The sequence below is a fragment of the Crinia signifera genome, chromosome 3 (assembly GCF_055691185.1).
Source record: "Crinia signifera chromosome 3, ASM5569118v1, whole genome shotgun sequence".
Classification (NCBI taxonomy): domain Eukaryota; kingdom Metazoa; phylum Chordata; class Amphibia; order Anura; family Myobatrachidae; genus Crinia; species Crinia signifera.
In genome coordinates this window covers 302113131-302137997 of record NC_139219.1, presented here as the reverse complement: position 1 = coordinate 302137997, position 24867 = coordinate 302113131, and the positions used below count along the sequence as shown (strand labels likewise).

Genomic DNA, 24867 nt, shown 5'->3' with positions numbered 1-24867 from the left:
CAATTCTTCAGATTCTACCCCTCCTGGTACCGTTAGATACTCCTATTAGAGAGTGTGTTTACCTAACCTGATCTATAGTTCATGTACAATTAATGGGGGATTCTTTTAAAACAAAAGTCCTTATTAGGAGAGATTTTAATTAGTCAAATGTTTTCGTTTGATGGAACATTTTAGGGAAGGTTGTAATTTGTGGTCACCGTGTTAGTGGCAGTGAGTGGCAACCCAATGCAGGCTTCAACAGGGAGTCCCCGGACAATCCCCTCTCGGATGGGCTTCCTGGTGCTCTGCCTTTTTTTTTTTTTTTTGAGCCGACATGTCCCGACAGGCGGTATTTCGTGCCCTACCACCCACTACGGCATGGAGGGAGAATAAAATAGTGCCCGAAGCATAGCGAGCGCAGCGGTACACTTTTCCGGTGAGAGTGTCGACTGTGTTGACATTCGGGTCAAAAAACGTGAAAAACATGTAGACATTTTGACTGTCGAACTTCCCATTGTCGATCTAGTGCTTGTTTTGACCTTCTAACCCCGTTGACCTTAGGAATGTCGACCTATTTCATGTGTTAATTGAAGTCATGTCAACCTTCAGTCGACACCCAATGCATGTCACCCTAATATGTCGGGGGGGGGGGGGGGGGGGGGTTGTACAGGTATACTCAGGGCGTTCCTGATAGTTTTTAGGAAATCGTTCATCCGCACAAACCATTAATATACAAAAAGTACTTGCAGAGTTAGAGGCTTATGATAGCACTTTCCTAATTGTAAATCCGTGATTGAGTTTTTGAATTTGGGATTTTAGATTTTTTTCTAATACAACTTTCATGCCATTCTTCCAGTGGTTTTATATTTTATCTAGAACATTGATGCTCACATGTATTTAATACTTGTTTTTTTTATCCCCATCTTTTACTTACAATATCTTTTTAACTCCTCTTTTGCACTTTTCCTTCCGGTTCTGTTTCTGGGATCTCAGTTCACATCACTCAGTCCCGTACTACGGAGTCCATGTCATTCACCTACCAGCGTTCCTCTACCTCTGTCCGCATTGCCACTAAGCCCTCCCGTTCTCGCTTGCTTTTCAACTCTGATTCTGATACTGACTCAGAGGAGGAACCCTGTGCACAAGCCCCTACAGATCCCGATAGCGATGACAACGAAGGTGACATCGCTGTGCAACAGTGTGCTGCACTGTGTGGCCCCATAACGTGTTGTCATTGCCCTTGTCTAACACTTGTCCCACTCTTCCTAATCACAAACCTGTATACCTGCTGTAGTGGAATCGGCATGGCATGGATACTGATTGCATGTATGTTGTACTACCGCTGAAGCCTTGTTCTTGAAATCAAATGGTCTCGCCTACGCATGGTGGAGGCAGCCATTTTATGGCTCATGGATATTGGCTCAGCACACAAAATGGCTCCCTCCACTCGTTACTTGAAGGACACACTTTACGGTTTATCTTGCACTATATTCAGTGTATGCCACTGCTAGCAAAATGCTTCTGCCCTGGATTGCAGAATGTGGATCTACATATTGTAAGGGGAAGAATTAGGTCCCACAAAACCTTATAAGAGGAATGTTTTATTGAACACACCGGTCATGTATGTACACGTGTTCCTCTGCACCTAGAATAAATATGAGATACCTTGCCCAGGTACAAAATAAGATGAATTTGTGCGTGCAATTTCTGTGCATTCCCTAGGAACCGGTGAACTGCTGAGTCTCAAGGCCGGATGCAGAAGGGATAAAATGGAGATTGATAAGCAAGCAACCAATCAGCTCCTGTCTGACATTTTTCAAACCCAGCCTGAGACATGGCAGGCAGGAGTTGATTGGCTGGCTGTTTATTGCTCTCCATTTTATCCCTTTTGAAGCTTAGTGCATCTGGCTCTCAGTGAGTGTGGGGGCTTCTGTATTGGAGGCTGCGTTATAGTTTATTATTCTGTGTGCATTTTGATGATTGTTCCTGGAACTCATTTTATTAATATCATCCTAAAGTATTTGGGACCTCCATATAAACTATTTTTTAAACATGGGACTAGTTCAAATGGGAATATTTTTGCTTTTACATTCGGTTATCTGGACAAAAAAATTAAACAAAAATAAAAATGACAACTTATGGTATCGCCCATTATTACTAAAACAGGCAGTGGAGAGAGATCTAAAATGAATGCTGGCCACAAACCAGACCAACTTTCCTCCAACCATCCAACTATGCTTAGTTGCTTGGATGGAGTAAAAAGATGGCACTGGATAGGAGCAAATGTAATATTTACTTCAGAAATTAACTCCCGGAATCTGTAAAAGGACAAAAATTGTCGCTCAGACACGGTACTGTAGTTGAACCGGTTTGATTTAAAAAATTTGACTGAAAGCTTTGTCCATTTTCCATTCTCCCATACAGTACCATATTTTTATTCCATCCAAGCAGCTAGTTGGATGGTTGGTGGAAAGTTGTTCTGATGTGTGGCCAGCATAAGCCTCATATTGGAAGTTCATCCGACGTACCTTGGGGGAGGAGCCAGTTGGCCAGGTAAAGGTGTCCAAAGTGCGTTCAGTGCAGAACTCAATGACTGACCAGACCCAAGCCATATAACCATGGCGATACTAGGATACATTAGAAATGAGGCCCTGTTGCTACAGCACCCAAGTTCCTTTCCTAGCCTAGAGTTCAGATTGAAGGCCAAATATACCTGGTTTAATACCTGAGAGAGGGCTGTCATATCCAGGCAGACGGCAGATACTCCTATATACTGCATATATTATAGCATATGCGTTTTGCCTGTTTTATACGGCCTGACCAGGCTTATATATCAATGGGATAAATTCCCCGGTATTTGAATTGACTCGGGATATAAGGTCAATTTACTAAGATGGGAGTTCTATTGAAAATGGGTTGTTGCCATAGCAACCAATCAAATTCGACTTCTTTATTTAGCACCTACTAGAAGATAATAGATCAATTCTGATTGGTTGCTATGGGCAACATCCCATCTTCAATAGATCTCTCATCTGCAATGCTCCGTATATTGGTTCCGAGGGGAACAGATAAGTCTCGGCGATGTATTTAGCCACTGCATCCATTCTGCTGTCACACATTTGGAGAACGGCCGCACTAAAACGCCACCCTCATCACAAAAATCCTGCGGTACATGGAGGATGTGAATGGATCTTTCCCCTTTCCAGCTATTAGATCTGATTACTAAATGACCAGACTGACACAGTACGATGGCTTTGCCTGCGATGCTTGCAGCTTTGTACTTTTGTTGCTCGGACCATGTGTTTTATGGGTTCACGAGTATGTGATGTTTTCTTGTGTCGCTCCTGTTTTGTCGGCTAATGCTGTTTTATTCACATCCCCACAGAATCCAGGCTGGAGGGGTGGTTGTCACTCCCTGTCCGCAACACCAAGAAGTTTGGCTGGATTAAAAAGGTGGGTTTGTCAGAGGCCAGATTGTCTTAAGGTGCCCATACACTTGTCCGATTTGGGCCCGATTTTACCCAATTTCAACAGGCCCAAATCACGTGTCTGACATTCGCCGATACGTGGTCCCGTGCAGATCGGAGGCCGCTGATGGCTGTACCTACGATTGTGACGCTGATGGCTGCACCTTCAATTTATGTCATGTGCAGCCATCAGCGGCACATCATGAGTGCAGTTGCATTAGTGTCTGCTACAAGGTGTCATATGTAGTCTGTGCCCAAGTCTTCCACATTCCTCCCTCCACTCTCCTGTATTCACCTCCCGACGCCGTCCATCCTCCTTTCCCCAGCCCAGATTTCCACCTGCTCACACCTAGAACACATTGATTACCTGGTGACTCACACAGCCAGGCGACCATCATGTGCAGAGGCTGCTCGGTGACTCTGATAAAGGACATTGAATATATATTACTGGTTTAATGTCATATCTCCTGTTGACGTTGTAACGCCTGTTGACGCCTGTTCTTTTAACCTTTGTTTTGTTCACTGCAGTACGTGGTTGTCAGCAGCAAGAAAATACTGTTTTATGACAGCGAGCAGGATAAAGAGCAGTCAAACCCGTATATGGTATTAGATATAGAGTAAGTATTCTATATGGCTACTAACTTCCTCACCAGTCGGCGAGTGCGAGGACATGGGGGTGCATGGGGACAATCTACAACCAGTAAATATTAAGGGGACGGTGATCTGCGCATGTTTCTAGGAGTTGTATTCTGGGGACAATAAATTAACCTTCTTACACAGGCGGCAGGAATGAGTTCTTCTCATTGGTCCCTTCAGGAAACGGTTACATTCAGAGCATGCTCAGTGTTGTATTTGAAACACCTGTAGTTTTGGAACCAGTTGTAGTTCTGGGTTGCTCTTTAAACCGCCTGTTTTTCTGTGTTCACAGCAAACTGTTCCATGTGCGGCAGGTGACTCAGACAGATGTGTATCGCGCTGACGCCAAAGAAATCCCACGGATATTTCAGGCAAGTCCAGCCTCTTCTCATGGGGAACTGACTGCTGCTGAATTGTGTTCTACAACTTGTTCATTCCTTATGCTACCACTGGGTTGGAGCAGATATTATAAGGCCGGTTCCCCAGCTGAAAACCACATGTTGTTTTGGGAGGGTTTTATTATTTGTGTTATTATTTTTGATTCATTAAATAACTTGAAAAATAAGGGACATGTCAAACCTTGTCTGGTAATCTCCCGTTTGTAACGTCAAAATAATGAATGGCCATTGATGGTCTCTGGATTGAACTCTAGTAAGATGATTGGTTGTTCTTCAACTTTCAAAATCTATTCGTTATTGTTCTATAGATTTTATACGACAATGAAGGAGAAAGTAAGAAAGAACAAGAGTTCCCAGTGGATCCAGCTGAGAAGTCGAATTATATGTGTCACAAAGGGCACGAGTTCATTCCCACGCTGTACCACTTCCCAACCAGCTGTGACGCCTGTATGAAGCCCCTGTGGCACATGTTTAAGCCTCCCCCTGCCTTAGAGTGCCGGCGCTGCCATATCAAATGCCACAAGGACCATATGGATAAGAAAGAGGACATGATAGCACCTTGCAAAGGTTTGTCCAACTTCCACTGGGGGGCGGGAACTGAACGTACCGGTCAGTCTACTCCAGTCTAGTTCAGTTGGAGGAGGGGGGTTTGAAGGTCACACCACAGTCCCCCATGTAGTCAGTTCACAAGGGTAGGCGGATTAGCCCTGGTGTGGATCGGAGGACGGTGAAACACAATGTTCATACGAGCTTGGTCGTTGTCATGGAGACATGTTAATGTTTCGGTGGAAACTGCCTCTGCTCATACAAGGGTATTTCTGTTCTGAAGATGCTGAATTTCACTTGATCGTGTTCCCTGTGCGGAGGTTGTAGTATTGCAGTACAGTGGTTACAGGGTGTGCCAAGGTTGTTACCATGCCACTCCTCTTACCTACCTGGGTATTGATGCATATCCTCCAACATGACCCATTCCATTAGGTACAAAATGCTCTGTTTCTGGACTTCCCTGCCAGTGGCAGTTACAGAGGTTGGGCTCCAGCACAGTCCAATCTTCAAATAGGGGAGCCACACCTACTGCCACTCCAAACATCACTGTCCTGGACTCACTGGCAGTTGATGTGACCCCCTCTTTGAATATTGGACTGTGCTGGAGTCCCACCTCTAACTGCCACTGGCAGGGAAGTCCAGGAACAGAGCATTTTGTACCTAATGGAATAGGTCATGTTGGAGGGTATGTTGATGCGGGTCAGCTGTGCATTTGCTCCGCACATGAATGAGTAGGGGACACAGGAGGATTAAGTGTGCCCTCGGGCTGTTCTGACCTCAGTGGGTCCGATATGACAAATTTCTTCTTCGAGTTCCATGGTTCCTACAGGGGACATCGGGGTTGTAGGTGGATCCAGGGGTCCGTGGCACCAATTTTTTATTTATTTTTTTAGGTTTCATTTTTTTACTTTTATTTTTGGACGCAGGGAGTACAAAAACAATTTAAGTCACCACTAACATCATGTTTAGATTGTGGCTGCAGTTCTGGTAAGCTGCCTTTTTGTTGCTGCCGGGTGCCACTATTCGCTTGTTCCATAGACGTATTCTCTTTCAGTGTAGTCGTTTTTTTGTTTGTTTTCAGAAGAAAATCTGTGCATTGCCCTATCTGGGTGTAACTCCCCTCTGCCTATTGTGTGTGTGCCAGCTTACTACCCAATAATGGTTTTAATGTTTTATGTAATGTCTGCACCATGTGTCCTGCATTAATTATGGTATTTGTTTTTTTTTCCAGTAAATTACGATATATCGACGGCAAAGAACCTTCTTTTACTAGCAAACTCCACAGAGGAGCAGCAGAAGTGGGTGAGTCGGCTGGTGAAAAAAATCCCTAAGAAGCCGCCGGCTCCTGATCCCTTCGCTCGCTCCTCTCCAAGAACTTCCATAAAGGTACAGCCAAACCCGTCAATGAGGCGGCCTAGTCGACAACTTCCACCAAATAAACCCAGGTAATACATCTGTTCCTCCTCGCTGTCTGGTACCCAATGCTGGCTAGTCTGCAACATGCTCTGGTTAGGGCGGATAGTGTGTATGTTTCCCTGTATCCTGCAGTGTTTCCAGCAACAGGAATGTGTGTATTACGCTCGCTATATACAGTAGCTCCTGGGTTGTGGGTACCACCTGCATAAGTAATGTAAGAACAGATACTGTAACAGGTTGTGGGTGGCACAGTGGTTGGGGTGGATTTCCTCCAGTGTAAAAAGATGTTCTTAGGTTCATTTTAGTGGGTAATACGTGGTAAAACAATTATTAGTGAGGAGCTATAATGGATCCAGGGACAGATGTCCAGATTCATAAGCATTCACTGTACTACTTAATATGTTGGTACTGTTTTAATAAAGGTTAATGGCAATTGTAGAAATGGAGACCATGCTCAAAGCAGCCAACCAGATTCTAGCTGTCATTTTACCCAGATGAAAGTTGAAATTGTATTGGTTGTGATAGGGAATGTTACAGTTATCTGTGGATAACAATGTCCCACATTGTATTCACATTTCTCATTCCCTGGCTCTCTGTACTGTCCCGGTTGCAGCTGCATAGGCCTGTGCTCTCCCGGTTACAGCTGCATAGGCCTGTGCTCTCCCGGTTACAGCTGTATAGGCCTGTGCTCTCCCGGTTGCAGCTGCATAGGCCTGTGCTCTCCCGGTTGCAGCTGCATAGGCCTGCGCTCTCCCGGTTGCAGCTGCATAGGCCTGTGCTCTCCCGGTTGCAGCTGCATAGGCCTGTGCTCTCCCGGTTGCAGCTGCATAGGCCTGCGCTCTCCCGGTTGCAGCTGCATAGGCCTGTGCTCTCCCGGTTGCAGCTGCATAGGCCTGCACTCTCCCGGTTGCAGCTGCATAGGCCTGCGCTCTCCCGGTTGCAGCTGCATAGGCCTGTGCTCTCCCGATTGCAGCTGCATAGGCCTGTGCTCTCCCGGTTACAGCTGCATAGGCCTGTGCTCTCCCGGTTGCAGCTGCATAGGCCTGCGCTCTCCCGGTTGCAGCTGCATAGGCCTGTGCTCTCCCGGTTGCAGCTGCATAGGCCTGCGCTCTCCCGGTTACAGCTGCATAGGCCTGCGCTCTCCCGGTTGCAGCTGCATAGGCCTGTGCTCTCCCGGTTGCAGCTGCATAGGCCTGCGCTCTCCCGGTTGCAGCTGCATAGGCCTGCACTCTCCCGGTTGCAGCTGCATAGGCCTGCGCTCTCCCGGTTGCAGCTGCATAGACCTGTCTTTGGGTATACGGTCATTAGGTCGACATCATTAAGGTCAACCTGCATTGGGTCAACCACTGAAGGTAGACTATGGGAAGGTCGACGTGAGTGTGTGTCTCTCTTTTTTTTTTGTGCCGACAGGCGGTATTTCATGCCCTACCATCCACTATGGCGTGGAGGGAGAATATAATAGTGTGCCCTGAAGCGGGGACGCGGTACACTTAGACGGTGCCCATGTCGACTGTGTTGACATTCAGGGGGAAAAATGCGAAACTCATGTTGACTTTTTGACTGTTGACCTAATGCTTGTGTCGACCTTCAGACTGTGTTGACCTATTTCAGGCGTTGATCTTCAGTGGTAAACCCAATGCATCTTGACCTAAAGTTGGCCGACCCATTGACCCATACCCTGTCTTTGCTTGCGTCTCCATTGCTTGTCACATGTCATTACCATTTGCCAGGAGAATCTGTGTGCTTACTGCCCGCCCATCCTGGCACCAAGGGGGGTCCATGCAGAGGCTTTCCTTTTCATTGTATCCTTCTTGTTACTAATTCTGATTCCAGCACTGGCCCCGCCCTCCGAATTGTTCTCCATTGATATTATATTGGGCTTTTCATATGTAACCGTAAGTAAGAGTGGTCACCCGCTGTCTGCCCCATTCCCAGCATGCATCGCTCCATCGCCGTGGCTTCAATTAACCTGCGCAATGCCGGTGTATTTGTTTGGATTGTATCTTTAAATGTGTGGTCACTAGTCCCGGAGCCTGGTTGCCAAAAGCAGGCATGTCCAAACTATGGCCCTCCAGCTGTTGTGTAACTACACATCCCAGCATGCCTTGCCATAGTTGTAGCATTTCCTAATAGCAAAACTGTGGCAAGGCATGATGGGACTTGTAGTTTCACAACAGCTGGAGGGCCATAGTTTGAACATGCCTGGCCTAAGGTATCCGGCTGATAGATCTTCACTGTCTAGTTAGCCAATAGAGGACACCATATGTTCGACAGGAACAAAAGGTTGACACTGGTAGACTCATTTTTGGGGATTTTTTTTTTTTTTTTTTAGATTTTCCCAACATTTTCTTGATTTATTATCCAAGTGGAAAGTATCTGCCTGAGGGTAACAGATAGATGAGGCAAAAAAAACAACATGTTGACCTTTTGACCCCATGGTGTCAACCGATTGGCTGTCTATTTAGGCACTGTAGATCTTCACCCATTGGCTAACCCTGTATGAAGGACTAATTGTATGGAAGATTTCAGTTTGTCCTGTCACTCGCACATCATCCTTGTGCAGACCATTCACATGTATTGTTTTCTTACTAACTAAGCATAGCACCAATTATAGTCGGCAGTCATATTTAGTTTAAGCGGCAATGGGTACAGTTACTAACCTGTCCGTCTCACCACCTGGCAGTTACATAGAGAGGGTGCAAGAGACGGGCTGATAAGTTACCGATCCGGCAGCTTTGGGTTGTTCCTCTTGCTCCTTTCTCCCCCTCTGTAGCCTACAAGGTGGCAATGCATCTGTATTGGGACAGGACTCCTCATTACTGTATTATGTCACCAGTTATGGGGCCTAGCCATTTTCTAAGCGATTTGACTAGATCGCTTAGAAAATGACCCTACATCGCTATGTGTGTGTAGAGGCGAGCGATAGCGGTGCGTGGCACCGTGCAGCGCTATCGCCGGTAGTATGAAGAATGAGCAGGGAGTATAAATCTCGTCATTGGCGGTGTTCTCTCACCGTAGAACACCGGCGCTGACCGCTCACTCAGTACATAGCGCTACACATCGCTGTGTGTAGGCCCCATTAGTGTTGGGTGCTACAGCCATAGTAATGAGGAAAAAGCAAGTCTTAGACAAGTATGGGAGGAATAATTGTGTACAATTTATGTAATACCCCTTTCTCTTTCCTCCACTAGGTGACACTGGAGAGTTACAGTGGGGAATAGAAGGCGACCACAGGGAGCTTGGGCACTTTAGAATAATTAATAGTGACTAACTCCTCCCCTTCTACTTCCTCTCCTAGGCAGTTTTAGCATGTGCCCTGCGGGAGCTGGGTGCGTTCAAGGCTCACTCCTGAGCTTTATAGTTTTTTTTTTTTTTATTTAATATAATGATGCTACAATCAGCAAAGAGGACAGGCAGGTAGCTCCCTGTCCCTACCTGCCTGCGACGCGGGCGCTGTCGGCAGGTCCGGTCGCAACTGCATGCAGCTCGCCTCCGGTACCTGGCTGCAGGATCCACTGATCCTGAGGTCCCGTCGCCGCTGCTTGCAGCGCGCCTCGAGGACCACTCAGCATGCCGCACCCGACAGCTACGGCAGGGGTAAGTATAACACTGATTCCCCGCTAGCGGGGGATTCAGTGTAAAAAGCCGCGGCAGCGCACTTTTAAACACGGCGCCATTCCTGAGGAGCGAGAGCGCGGCATGCTGGGTACTTCCGCTTCCTCCTTCTTTGTAGGAGCGGCGGCCATTGAAGCAGCAGCGTGATCCGCGGCTCCCTCGAAGCGTCTGTGAAGTGCCGGTGACCCTGGTTCAGTGAGTCACAGCGGGACATAGGAGGTCAGGGCAGCTTGGACTGTGTCCAAAAAGGTCCCTTAGCCGGCGCAAGTTATATTTATATACAGTGCGCGTAGCGGCCTCGTGGCAGACTCTGCCTCTTTCCTATACCTCCTCTCCTGTCCGGTATTCCATCTTTCTCTCCTTTCTGTGTAAGATTGCGGAGTGTATGATGGCTGGTAAAAAGATTGCGTGCAAAAACTGCAGCAATAAGTTCGCGCCACACGCGGAGGGCGCCATTTTATGTCCCTCATGTACTGCATCCCCAGCCCCCACCCCAACTACAACGGGGCAGGAACCTCCTGTATGGGCTTCACAATTGTCTACAGTAATTTCTCAGCTAGCCTCTGAGTTATCTTCTGCCAGACAAGATAGGGATGCAGCCAGGGATCAGCAGGCAGAGTTAACCTCTGCTGTGGAGAGTTTGTCTAGAGCATTGCATGCAGACACCTCCTCACCCCCTCCCCCTAGACTGGCTTCTGCTAGTAGGATGTTTCCTCAGGTCCCTCTGTTAGATGATACAGATGATGACATGCCAGCTCTAGAGGAGGGTGAATTCCATGACCCTGATGCTCAGCCTGAGGCTGAGCCTGATGCTCCGCTTATACAGGACACTGATGTCCCTTCTCAGGGTTTAGAGGACTTAATACAAGCAGTCCGGTTAACCCTCAATGTCACAGAGGAGGTGAGACCGGCTGCGCGTCCCTCAGTGTTTGCTAAAAAGCAAAAACAGTCTGCATATTTCCCAGCCTCAGAGGAGCTGGATGAACACTTGCAGAAAGCCTGGTTACACCCAGACAAAAAATTTCAGGTGTCCCAGAGATTTTTCACTGCCTATCCTTTTCCTAAGGATGCTAGAAAGTCTTGTGAGACGCCACCTGCTGTTAATTCTTCGGTATCACGCTTGTCCAAAAAGACAGTGTTACCCATTCCAGGAGCCTCTACCCTTAAGGATGTGTCTGATAGGCGGTTAGAGAGTGCTCTGAAGAATATTTATACAGCCGCTGGTCTTTTACAACGTCCGGCACAGGTGGGTTGCTGGGTCAATAGGGCCATGGAGGTATGGGCATCCCAGGTGGCCTCCTCTCTAGACCCAGGGGCAAGTGATATGTTGCTCTTAGTGGAACACATACGTGAGGCTGCAGGTTACTTGGTTGAAGCCTCTTCAGACGTTTGTATGCTTGCGGCCCGTATTTCTGCTCTCTCAGTTTCTGCTCGCCGTATTCTTTGGTTGAGACAGTGGAATGCAGATGCCGACTCCAAAAAGGCGGTGGAGGCATTACCCTTTGCTGGGGAGGCCCTCTTTGGTCCAGAGCTGGACAAAATGATTTCGCAGGCTACAGGGGGTAAGTCTCAGTTCCTGCCCACTGCAGCCCCTCCCCCACGTAGGTCATTTCCTACTACTGGAGGGCAGTCCTTTCGGTCCTTCCGGCCCAACCCCAGATTCAGGGGTAGGTCTAGGGGAGCGGCTACCAGCTCCAGAGGCTTCCGAGGAAGAGGCAGAGGATCAGCCAGTGCTCCAATACTTGATGCAAAGGTTACCTCAAAGCCCTCAGCATGACTCCCCCAGCTCCTGTCCAGATCACAGGGTGGGAGGCCGGCTTCTCTTTTACCATCAGGTATGGGCCGGTTCATGCAAGGATGCATGGGTAAAGGACCTGGTAGCAGTAGGCTACAAGATATTTCTTGTTGCCTCCTCCTCAACGTTTTTTTCCCACAGGTTTGCCAGCTTCTCAGGAAAAAGGCAGGGCCTTACAGGCCGCCATCCAAAAGCTCAGGGACCAAGGGGTGGTTATCCCGGTCCCGGAACCAGAAAGGGCAAGGGGTTTCTATTCCAGCCTTTTTCTGGTTCCCAAGCCGGACGGCTCAGTGAGACCCATCTTGAACCTGAAGCAGCTCAACCCTTTCTTGCGGTTCACTCGCTTCAAGATGGAGTCTCTCCAGTCTGTCATTGCAGGCCTGGAACCAGGGGAGTTTCTTGTATCCATCGATATCAAAGATGCATACCTGCATATCCCAATCTGGCCTCCTCACCAGGCATTCTTGCGGTTTGCTGTTCAGACCTATCACCTACAGTTCCGAGCCCTCCCATTCGGCCTCTCCTCTGCGCCTCGGGTATTTACCAAAGTGATGGCTGTCATGATGGAAATACTCAGGGCTCAGGGAGTTACCATTGTCCCTTATTTGGACGACCTTCTGCTGAAGGCTCCGTCCAAGGAGGTTCTGCTGCACAACATCCAACTGACACGTCGGACCCTGGAGTCCCATGGCTGGATGCTCAACCTCCAGAAGTCACAGCTGACCCCATCGCAGAGGATCCTGTTCCTAGGGATGATTCTGGACACTGTCCAGAGAAGGGTGTTCCTCCCCATGGACAAGATCTTGTCCCTGCAGGAAGCGGTTCGACTGGTGCTGCAGCATCGAACAGTCACAGTTCTCCTTTGCACAAAGCTGCTGGGAAGGATGGTGGCCACGTTCGAGGCGGTGCAGTACGGGCGGTTTCGATCTCGCCCCTTCCATCTGTGTCTGCTCCGCCAGTGGACAGGCTCACACCTGTTTCTACAGCAGAGGATCTCTCTCTCCCATCAGGCTCGAGCGTCACTGGCGTGGTGGCTCAACTCCAGCAATCTGCAGGAGGGGAGGAGGTTCGCCATTCACAATTGGACGCTCCTCACCACGGACGCCAGCCTCAGGGGCTGGGGAGCGGTCACGCTGGGCCTCCACTTCCAAGGACTGTGGACCCCGGAGGAAGCACAGATGTCCATCAATGTGCTGGAACTGCGAGCAGTGTATTACGCCATGCTCTGGGCAGAAGTGGTTCTCCGGAACAGGGACATCAGGGTGCAGTCCGACAATGCCATGGCGGTGGCTTACATCAACAAGCAGGGAGGCACCCGCAGCCGTGCAGCGATGAGAGAGGTAAAGAGGATTCTGTGCTGGGTGCAGGAGCACGCAGGGGCCGTGTCCGCCATTTTCATTCCAGGCGTGGAAAATTGGGAGGCGGACTACCTCAGCCGGCGGGACTTACACCACGGAGAGTGGTGTCTGAACCCTCTGGTCTTCCAGACCCTGACCCGTCGGTGGGGTTGTCCGCAGATAGACATGATGGCCTCCAGACACAACCATCAGTTGCCCCGGTACTGCGCTCGGACAAGAGATCCACAGGCGGTGGCTGTGGACGCTCTCACGGCACCCTGGACGGATCAGTTCCTTTACATCTTCCCTCCAGTGCCTCTCATCCCTCGGGTTCTGCAGAGAATCCGACGGGAGTCGGTGACGGTGCTGTTCATTGCCCCGGACTGGCCTCGCCGGTCGTGGTACACGGTACTAACGGGCCTGTTAGTAGACGAGCCATGGCCTCTGCCTCTCTGCGAAGACCTGCTGACACAGGGTCCGTTCGCCTGTCCCAACTTACAGCAGCTTCATTTGACGGCATGGCTGTTGAGAGGTCCATCTTGAGGAAGGCAGGGATCCCGCAGGCGGTGATTCCAACCATGATAGGAGCCAGAAAGCAGGTTACCTCAGTGCATTACCACCGCATCTGGAGGGCCTATGTGGCCTGGTGCGAATCCAGGAGGGTTTCTCCGGTGAACTTCAAACTGGCCAGATTACTGCTATTCTTGCAAAAGGGTTTGGCCTCAGGACTCCGGCTGGGGTCCTTGAAGGTTCAAGTATCCGCCCTCTCCATTTTTTTCCAGAAGAAGCTGGCTCTTCTTCCTCAGGTACAGACTTTCTTCCAGGGGGTGTTGCGGCTGCAACCTCCCTTCAGACCTCCTACTGCTCCATGGGACCTGGACGTGGTACTGGCTTTTCTCCAGTCCTCTGTATTTGAGCCCATGGAGGAGGTGGAACTAAAATACGTCACCTGGAAGACTGTCATACTATTGGCCTTGGCTTCAGCTAGAAGGGTGTCGGAGCTCAGTGCTCTTTCTTGTAAGGCACCCTTCTTACGTTTCCATGAGGATAGAGCAGAGCTGCGCACCTCTAGTGTTTTTCTCCCAAAGGTGGTCTCGGCTTTCCACATTAACCAACCTATTGTGGTGCCGGCCTTTCGGGAGGACTCACAGGAGTCTAGGGCGCTGGACGTGGTCCGGGCCTTGCGAATTTACGTGGCCAGAACGGAGTCTGTACGTAAGTCGGATGCCTTATTTGTCCTCTATGACTCCTTGCGTCCTGGTTGGCCAGCCTCCAAGCAGGTCCTGGCCAGGTGGATCAGATTGACAATTCGTCAAGCTTATGTGGCCTCCTCTAGGGCGCCACCTTCTTCAATTTCCGCCCATTCTACAAGGTCGATGGGTACCTCCTGGGCGGCTGCCCGTGGAGTTTCTATACAGGATCTATGTAGAGCGGCTACGTGGTCTGGTCAGAGGACCTTTGTCCGCTTTTACAAGTTTGACACTTTTGCGGCGGCCGCCTCGCGGTTTGGCCGTTCTGTGTTAAGGGGTTCTCAGCGTCATCCCACCCGTGTTGGGAGCTCTGGGACGTCCCCACTGTAACTCTCCAGTGTCACCTAGTGGAGGAAAGAGAAAAGGGGATTTTGTACTTACCGTTAAATCCTTTTCTCAGACTCCATAGGTGACACTGGACCCCCAACCGACGCTGTCTCTCCGGTTTACTGTTTGGTTTTCAGGTTGGTCAATTACCTGAGGTTAAAGAGACTACTGTACTCAGTCTGAGTTCTAAGTTTTACTAAGTTTTATGGATGAGTTCATTCTGTTATGAATGCTATTCTTCAAACTATATGTTCACTCTATGTGAGTGAGTGTGTGTGTGACTTGTTATGTTATGTTTGACCTCCTCTCGGAAGTGGGTTGTCTTTCCTTTCTTCCAGCTCCCTCCGGGCACATACTTAACTGCCTAGGAGAGGAAGTAGAAGGGGAGGAGTTAGTCACTATTAATTATTCTAAAGTGCCCAAGCTCCCTGTGGTCGCCTTCTATTCCCCACTGTAACTCTCCAGTGTCACCTATGGAGTCTGAGAAAAGGATTTAACGGTAAGTACAAAATCCCCTTTTTATACGGACTGGAAATCCCAGGTTATTTCCGGGTTGATCTGGCATGTTAACCTAGGATTTGAGCAGGGTGTTGAAGGGCAGTATAACCTGGGTCATCATTTGACTCGAAGCCAATTTACACCAATGGAAGAACCCCTACATCCCAACTTCTGAATCATGCAGTCTCTGCTTCTGTCTGCCCTGCTATACAGACAGCAGCGGTGCTGAGGTGAAGGTGAGCGGGTGCCACGGGCATGGGCTCAGAGTGAAGAGGCGGGGGGTAGTCCAGCAGCTGCCAGAGTGTTGAGCTTGCCCGCAGTATGCCTAAGGTGCCCTGGTCCCAATCGGTGGATTTTGCAGTGCTAGGAGATGTTGCCAAGTGCTGGCCTTATAGACACTGCACCATGGTGCATAGTGAATGGTGCCAACCCAGGAATAGAACTGTACGGGGAAAATGTGGATACGGAACAGTTCTGATGGGTGATGTAAGGGTTCAAGAGGGCAGATAAGGTAACGGACCATGATTAGCCTTTAACAATGGAAAATCCTTAGGGGGAAATTCAATCTTTTGTGTGCCGGCAGCCAGCAGATGGCGCCTAATAGAGCTATTCAATTGTTGTTATGTACGGTTGTGATCGGCTGCCCGGTATATGAGCTGGAACTCCCCGAATGTGGTGAGGTGAAATACGTGGAAAGTGACCAATTTGCACGTTGAAACTGGACTTTTCGCGTCACGCCCATTGGTTTAGCTGCTTGACCTGGCTAAACCCGACCATAGTGATCACGATCAGGAGCAGCAATTGAATAGCTCCCTGCTTTCTTTCCTCAATTTAGATGGGAGATTGGTGGGGTGATAAACAGTTGAATTCCCCTCATAGTGTTACCAGTCAGAATGATTAGGATCAGGCTGTGGTTGGGGTCAGATCACAAAGCAATGCCAAATCACATTGTTGACGTGCCAACTGCTGACATTCGCGATGCTGGCACTCTGGCACACCCTGCTATCCATACTTGGCATAAGAGCTGTTAAACCAGTGTGGCAGATGTAAAGTATGATGCAGAAGAGGTGCCCAGCAGATAACAGATTACCAGCAATCCATTAAAGCAGGAATGGGGAACCTTTGAACCCTCCAGATGTTGTTGAACTACACATCCCAGCATACACTGCTACAGCTGTTGCAGAGCATGCTGGGATGTGTAATCCAGCAACAGCTGGCGGGCCGCAGGTTCCCCATTCCTGAATTAGGGATTGAGGGACAAGGAGCTGACTGGGATGTACAGCAGATGTTAGCCTGAGGCTTGTAGCGACATGACCACAGTCAGAACAGTCACAGGGCTGCAATCAGCAACTGTAAATTGGTGCGCTGGCTACTTATTTCCCCATAGATTGTAAAGCTGGCCATACATCTACAGATCGATTGTCAGATTGGGTTGGTTGGAACAAAATCCTGGTATCGGATGAGAGCAAATGACAGTTGACCATTTGCTTTGAAATGCTGAAAAACTGCCAAAAACTGTCATTAAGATATTACCAGGTTTTTGTTCCAATCAGCCCTATCTGACAAACGATCTGTAGATGTATGGGCGCCATTAGACCTAAAATGTTCATACTGTAATTTCCTATATCCTTTCCAGCACGAGGCTGTAGGCAGTTGTGTAACTAGATATTTGTAGGCCCATAGCAAAAGTTTGTAAGGGCCCCTATATACCACCTAATGGTTAAAAAATGTATGTGCCACATGTAACACTTATGGGGAAGATGGCCCCTTTCAGTTCTGGGCCCCATAGCAGCTGCATTTCCTGCACCTATGGTAGTTACGCCCCTGGCATTAGGGATTAATGTGAATTTTTACACCCAAATATATATATATATATATATATATATATATATATATATATATATATATATATATATATATATATATATATATATATATATATATATATATATATATATATATATATATATATATATATATATATATATAGGTACTTATGTAATATCTGGGCTCCCGTTTTTCTTATGAGACCGCGTCCCCTCGCGGGGCTCGCTGCGCTCGCCACGCTTCGGGCACGGTGGCTCGCTGCGCTCGCCACACTATATAAAATCAACTCCATGCGTAGTTGGATAGTAGGGGTATGAAAAAATGGGGTTGCATTTAACATGGGAGCCCAGATAATACATAAGTACCTATATATATATATATATATATATATATATATATATATCTTTTGTCATTAATTCAGGGTGTCTTGACTGATATTTAGGCAGCGTGTATTTGATTCTCCAAGTAATTGTAAATGATCTTTGCAGACTCTTTTTCTGCCTCGTATATGAAACACTGTTTAAAAAAAGTCTTCTCTGAAGTTTCCTTTTTAAATGCATTTGCCATAAACTGTGATGGGACTTCTCTACAGAAGGGAGATGTGGTGTATGATCCCCAAGCCAGGTGTTATTTACTGCATAATTGCCTGACACTGGTACTTTCATTCATTAAATCATTCTTGATCAGTCCAACAGATAAGACTCCATAATAACCATTTTCCAGGTTGTACAGGTAGTAGAAGCTTGCCGCCCTCTAGAGGAAAACACTGGCACTGCTGACATTTTGAACTCTGGAATGTAAACTTCAGATTTCAGTCAGTATAGCAGTGAGCTATTGCCTTATGCTAGCTTGAAGTTTGAATGAAGCAGAAATGCCACCGAATTGCTTCCTACTGCTAGTTTATATAGCTGAAATGACTGCACTCTATCCTCTTCAGTTTTGGTTTGTGGCGTACAGGTAAGTCGGTCGTTACGGAGGTGGCATAGGATGAGATTTAATGTTGCAACACGCCCTCTTCTACCTGCCGATCAATACTCGCCTGACTACCCACCGGAATACAGAAACGGTTTGTACTCTAGCCGTTCTCTCCTAAACCTTCACGTCCTGTTGCAGACTGCTTGACCTGGCTTTTAAAGACTGGGACTGGTCTCTTGATGACGTTGAGGATGATGAGGAAGATGTTTTTGATTTCTGAAGCAGTAACACTGGGTAATTGGATTTGGAGATTGATCGGCGCATTTTGGTGCAGACAATCTTTTCATGCCTGCGTTTTGAGTTTGGATTGTGCATCCGGTTTGAAGACTTGTACTTGTGTCCGCCAACGGCCTGATTTGCTGACTTAAAAGGGTTTAAAGTCCGCCTGTAGCCTACTCCTAACAGGGGCGGTGGTTGTGTGAGGTAGAACCAATAATTATTATGGTTTATTTTATCCATTTACATAGCTCATCGTTCTGCATGTTACTAGGGACAAGGAGAATAACTAGGCGCAGTCATTAATAAATGGTCATTTATGTAGGGAACAGGTATTTTTTACATCATACGTACGGTGTGGTTTGTAGCTATTAAGATGTACAGTATGTAGTGTATAAGATACTGGTTAGGGCACCGAAGAAGGTGTGTGCATCAGAGCTGCACTACTAAGCAGTGAAAGACCTAGGTTCCTCATTCACCGTCCGGATTGGAACCTGCATTTTTAAAAACCTGTTCCTTTTTCCTGCCTGGGGTGTAGCTCTCTGCTATGATGCTTCTAATACAGGTCTGGTCTACGTATCTGTGCTGTAATACAGACCACATTGTGCTAGCAGCACAGCAGAGAGCAACACCCCAGGCAGGGAAGAGGAACTGCGCAGGCTTTGGAAGATGCAGGTTGCTAGTATGAAGACCATTTCCTATTCTTCAGATAGTAGAATGCATGTCTTTTATGTTTTCTTTTGCGGTTTCCTTTGTTTCTTTTGTGTGTGTGTGTGATGGCTTTGCGGTGTTGTGTATTTTTTACTTGAAAGCAACAAGTTGGCATGTTTAAACTAAATATGCAGTCACTATTATTATTGTTGTTCATTTATATGGCACCACAAAGGTTCCGCAGCGCCTAACAATAGACAAATGAGCAAAAACAGATAAATTACAGTACAAGACAATTTAGGACAAGTACATGGTAAATATGGATAGTTACATCAGGGGACAGGACACTGAGTCTGGTTTAAATACTATAGCTTCTTTGGTTTAGTGTGTGCAATCTACTGAACTGAACGTTACACTATATAGACAATGCATGTTCAAACTATGGCTCTCCAGCTATTGTGAAACTACAAGTCCCATCATGCCTTGTCACTGTTTTGCTGCTAGGGAATGTTAAAACTATAGCAAGGCATGCTGGGATGTGTAGTTTTGCAACAGCTGGATGGCCACAGTTTGAAGCAGTCAAGAGTTTTATCTTCATAAGGCATGTCCAATGTTTATTAACAGCATCTCCTAAAATGCAGTTGTGAACAGAATGTGTAAATACTTCTACATAAACCCCTCCCCCCCTAATATCTGCTGAGGTTCTATTAGTGTATGTGTGTATATGTATATATAAAATTATATAATTTCACCTCAGTGCAATTCTACAATTTTATTGGTTGCTAATTCTTTTCTCTCCTTGCCTTGCAGCTAACTGCCTTCTGTGAATGCAGTTCCCATTTCAACATAATGATTTCTTCCATTTAAAAAAGCAAACAAAAGACTGCAGGCAAAACACGGTGTGCTAACATGTCAAAAATGTAAAATAAACGACTATATTTCCTAAGAGACTGTGCTATATATATCAGAGGTTTACAAAATTGTTGCTGCAATATATAAAGAAAGAGGAAAATAAAATAATGTATTGCCTGACAAGTGGCTCTGGAATGCTCAGGGGGGTCAGAGGTCACTGGGATAAGCAGGACCCTGCCCCGGATTGAATACCCTCGGCTCCGCTTCACAGCTCTCAGGTAACCGCCCCAAAAATTGGCAAAGCAATTTTTTTTTCCATTACATTTCGGAAGGTGGCTTTTTACCACTGTCGGGGACGTAAAAGCTTCACTCGAAGACCGTGAGCAGGGAGGTCCGGCACCGGTTCCACAGACCTTTCCCCCTGTCGAATCTACACTACATCTGGGCTACAAGCGGCGCCGGCAGCACAACTGACATCTTCCACGGCGGTTTTGGTGCTACGTAAAGCTCAGATGCAGCCAACTAACCAGCTCCTGAACGAAAGACAGATATACCATGTATATATTTATATTGTACTGTACCCTAAGAGGCTATGTGAGAACGGCATCCTTTATTTTTGTACTTCTTTGAGTAATACCTGCAGTTGCAACTATGCACATGTACAAAAGCCATAGTGTCTAAACCCCGATCTGTCCCATACAGAGGGACGATACATAAATTGCATGCTCGCGCTTCGCAGAGTCACTCGCGAAGCCTCAGTAACTGCAGGATCATCTTCCAGAAACTGAATGCCTTAATTTAAACATGTCCAATTAGTTTGGCCATTTCATCACTAAGCTCCAGGTCATTGGCTGAAAAATGTGTTTTATTTTCTTCTGAGGGGGTAGATGGGGACTGGCGCACTATTTTTTTTTCTTTTTTAACTCACAAGGTATAACATTACCAGCCTCCTTGAATGTATGGAAATGTGTGGAGCTATCATTATATGGTAAAACCTAGACCTTGAATTATACATTCTCCCTCCAGTCCTCAGTATTAGTCACCAAAAACAAAAAAATAGGTTTTATTTGAATGTGCCTGTAGCCTATCCACAGTGATGGCAGCCATTTTGTGTGAGTGCAGCCTCAAGGAGCCTCTGTGAGGTCACTAGATCCTAGTGACCTGATTGGCTGCATTCTGCTGGGTGCCTTATTCTTCTAGAGAATCGATTGGCTACATTCTTATGAGTAGTGGTCATAACACAACATGGCTGCATCCACCGTGCCTCATCCCGTAGGCAAAGGGTACACGTTAAGTGCTATGACTTCTTTTGGCCTTGTTTTTGTGTTCTATTCTAGATATGTTTTTATTGCTGGAGGGAAAAAAAAATAAGATCTGTGATTTAATAAATGTTTTTTTTTTTTTGTTTTTTTTTAAGTGTTCCTAGCACACGCACATAAAACATGGGCTGCCACAAGCTTCCCTTATACTGTAGATGTACTTTTAATATTTCAGGAACTGCTCTCTAGCACCACCTAGCTCTAGAGTATAGAATACATTTCGTACAGAACATTTGAAGAATGTTTAGCTGGGATGTAAAAAGAAAAAGAAAGAAATAAGGACCTCAGAGGTGCTTATTTGAAATATTTTTACATGGTCTTATTGAAAAAAAATATATATATATAATTTATGTGGGCTCATTCATGCTGTACGCCTAAATATCCCTCAAAGTGCATGTTTTTATACAGAAAGCAGTATGACAAAATGTTAACCATATTGACAATAAAATATAACATGTAGCCTTCCGTGCCTGATTATTATTTTCCTCAAACATCTCCATATGTCCAGCAAATTATTTGCCTTATGCCCGTACACACTGGGCGACTTTGAGCTGACATTCGTTCAAAACAGCATGTTTGAGCGGCTGTCAGCTCAAAGCCGCCCAGCGATGAGCCGTCCCCCCACCAGCCCAGTGAGTATGGATCTTTAGGCCTCAATGACTATTCATTTTTACAGTTAATAATGGAATTTAGACATGATTAGAATATATTCTTAAATGCAAAAGGTAAGTCGTTAGTAGTCAACACATGAAGCTGCAGACACCTACCTAGCCGATGCAGTACTAAATGCAATATCCTGAACCTGGGTCTTAAAAACCCAAAGGCTAAATATAGTATCTTGAGTGCTGTAATGGAAACTACTGAGGAGGAAAGGGATCTAGGAGTCACTATTTCAGGTGAGCAGTGTAACAAAGCAAAGAGGTAGGAAGTCAGACGCTTGGTTGCGTAGGGAGAGGAATTAGAAGTAAAAATGCCACTGTATAGGTCCTTGGTACGACCTTATCTGGAATACGGTGTTCAGTTCTGGAGGCCATATCTCCCAGGAGGATATAAATACATTAAAGATGGCACAAAGAAGGCAACTAAAATGGTGCATGGCCTACATCACAAAGCGTACCGGGAAAGACTAAACAATCTCAATATGTATAGTTTGGAGAAGGGAAATGGGAGGGACATGATAGAAACTTTAAAATATATGAAGGGTTTTAACAAGGTCCATTAGGGAGAGCAGTACTAGAAGATGAGGATATACAATGGAGAGAGGGAGGTTCATGAGTAATCAGAGGAAAATTTACTTCACAGAAAGGGTAGTGGATAGTCTTCCCTCAGAAGATGATAGAGACTAAGGGGGATGTTCAATCTCCGGCGAGCACCTCCCATTGTCTTCCCCGACAGCATTGAGCAGGGTATCTCGGCAGAACGAGCCCGACATCAATAGCTGTCGGGCTCGTTCTGCCGAGAACAGCCGGGAAGTGACAAGCTGCCGAATGCAACTCGCCTCTTCCCGGCTGCAACTCGCAGCCACGCCCCCTTTTCGCTCCCCGGCAGGCGGGACATTGAATCCCGCCTGCGTGTTCTCGGTCGAGCTGACCGAGAACGGGACTGGGTCACGGCGGTCGAGCAAGCCCGACTGCCGTGACCCCGACATTGAATACCCCCCTAAGAGTAAAGTATATTAAACATGCTTGGTATAGGCATGATTACATCCTTACAAAGACCTAAAGAACAAATTGTTTTGTAGTTGACAAAAAGTTAAATAGAAAAGGGCACAGTAGATGGGCCAAGAGATTCTTATCCATGTCAAATTCTGTTTCTCTGTTTTATCTTTAATATAAACCATCAAATGTTTACGGCATCCAAAGGCAGCCTACTGTGGAGCCCAAAGAAACAGGTTCCATGGAGCCCCGGTGGCTTCACGTGGAAGACATCTTGTTAAAAATGTCCTTATATCTGGTAAGAGGGCAATATCTGTAAAAAAAAAAAAAGTAACAGACCGGACGAATAATTGCACCAAGAAGAGAGCCAGAGGCCCAAATCTAGATCCATCTGCAGAAAGGTAAGGACTTGTGTCATGTGGAATGACCTGGGGTAGAAGTCCCTGGCTGGACACCATTCAAATTAGGTCTACTAAAATAAGTTCTAGATGGAGACTGCTTCCAGGAATAAAGTATGGTACGAGTGACCCTCCTTAAAAAGCTCTTTGCTCTAAGGATGGATGGAGACACTCCATCAAAGCGAGGTAGGCCAGATCTGTATGCAAGTACAGACCCTGAGACAGTAGTTCAGCCATAGAAGCAGACAAATAGGAGCATTAATGGAAAGAATATCCACATGCCAAACCCACTGTGGCCAATCTGGGGCCACTAGGATCACTGTCCCATCTTCTAGTTTGAACTTGTGGAAAACCCATTGGATTGAGATTGGAGAAAGTGTAGATGAGCAGGAATGTCCATGGACCACCAGAGCATCTACCGGGAGAGCTCTGGGATCCCTAGTACGGTAACGGTACCTCAGCCGCTTTGCCTAGTGGAGGATGTGACTAACCTTCATGGTACCGCAAGTGTTGTACTGGTGGCTTATGTGGACGAAGGCTGTCTCATTGTCTGACATTGACCAGATGACCCTGGGGGATGAGCTAAGCCAAGCCCTGTACATCACCTTGTGTTTTAGGACATTGATGCATAGTCAGCTCTCCTGAGCCATCCTCCTCCCCTGAAATGTTTGCTGACCTCCCCCGAAGACCAGCTTACAGTAGTACATCTGGCCCAGAGTGAGTTGTGGAGACCTGCTGAATATAGAGCAGACGATTAACAACAATCCAATATCGTAAGTAAATTGATTCCAACGTTTAAGATGTCTATAACCTCTTTTGCCATGGACAAAGGTACAAAACAAGCTACCTTATGTTCACATAGAAACCAATCACGTGCCGTGAGAATCCGGCCTGTCCCATGAGGTCTGCACACTCCTATGTTAAAGCCTATTAATTTAGGCTGTATTACCCCAGTATTGTATCTTTTTGTCACAGGAGTGCAGTCAAATTTCTGCATAAGTTTGTTTCTATTTGGCCTGTATATAAGCATTGCGCTTAGTGATGCTTCTATACAGTTACCAGCCTGTATTGTTTGCTGCCAGGCAAGTATCCGTTTTTATCTTTGTGTTTGTTGTGTAACTCATCACTTTTGTCTTTAGTACCCGCCCCGTCTCTCCCCCCTCCCCGGTGTACCGTCATTGGGACAGGACAGGCTGGATGCTCTCTGCACATGGGTGATTTCTATGTGAATATAAGGTAAGAAGCTTGGTTATGTACCTATTAGCCTTGGCTAAAGAGGTTCTAGACATCTGAAACATTGGAATAAATTATGTTGGATTGTTTTTAATCGCCTGAAGTCCATCATTCATCAGCACTCTCTCTATATACTCATGCTGCCCCTCACCTCTAGGGGAGGGGGGATATAAGTGTTGTGCAGCCGGTACTGACATTACTGTCATGTTCTGTCATTCTGATGGTTGGTAATAAGTTCTAAGTAACTGGCTCATTTTCTATCCCCTTACGTCCCCAGCCAATGCAGGTTCTTGGCAATGTGTCCCACTTCGTATTTTCCAAAATATTGGCATCTATGTTGTGACTGATTCAATTGCATTGCTTTTATACGCCATGTACACTTTAAGTAAAAACAAATTTATTCAGAATACAGTCTGCGGCAAATACGACCTCACATACATTATACGTGTGGATATGGTCTGTAACTGGTGGTTCTGC

At 46.7% G+C, this 24867-nt stretch overlaps 1 protein-coding gene across 1 annotated transcript in view; it reads left to right on the top strand.

Moving 5' to 3' along the window:
- ROCK2 (Rho associated coiled-coil containing protein kinase 2) overlaps positions 1-21559 on the top strand; it is a 150803-nt gene extending 129244 nt beyond the window's left edge. Inside the window, exons 27-32 of the mRNA XM_083178553.1 lie at positions 3365-3432; positions 3975-4063; positions 4375-4453; positions 4789-5047; positions 6258-6471; positions 19744-21559. Coding sequence (XP_083034679.1) covers positions 3365-3432; positions 3975-4063; positions 4375-4453; positions 4789-5047; positions 6258-6471; positions 19744-19747 — 713 coding nt within the window. The 3' untranslated portion in view covers positions 19748-21559. The remainder of the gene's footprint in view (positions 1-3364; positions 3433-3974; positions 4064-4374; positions 4454-4788; positions 5048-6257; positions 6472-19743) is intronic.
- Positions 21560-24867: the final 3308 nt, after the last annotated feature.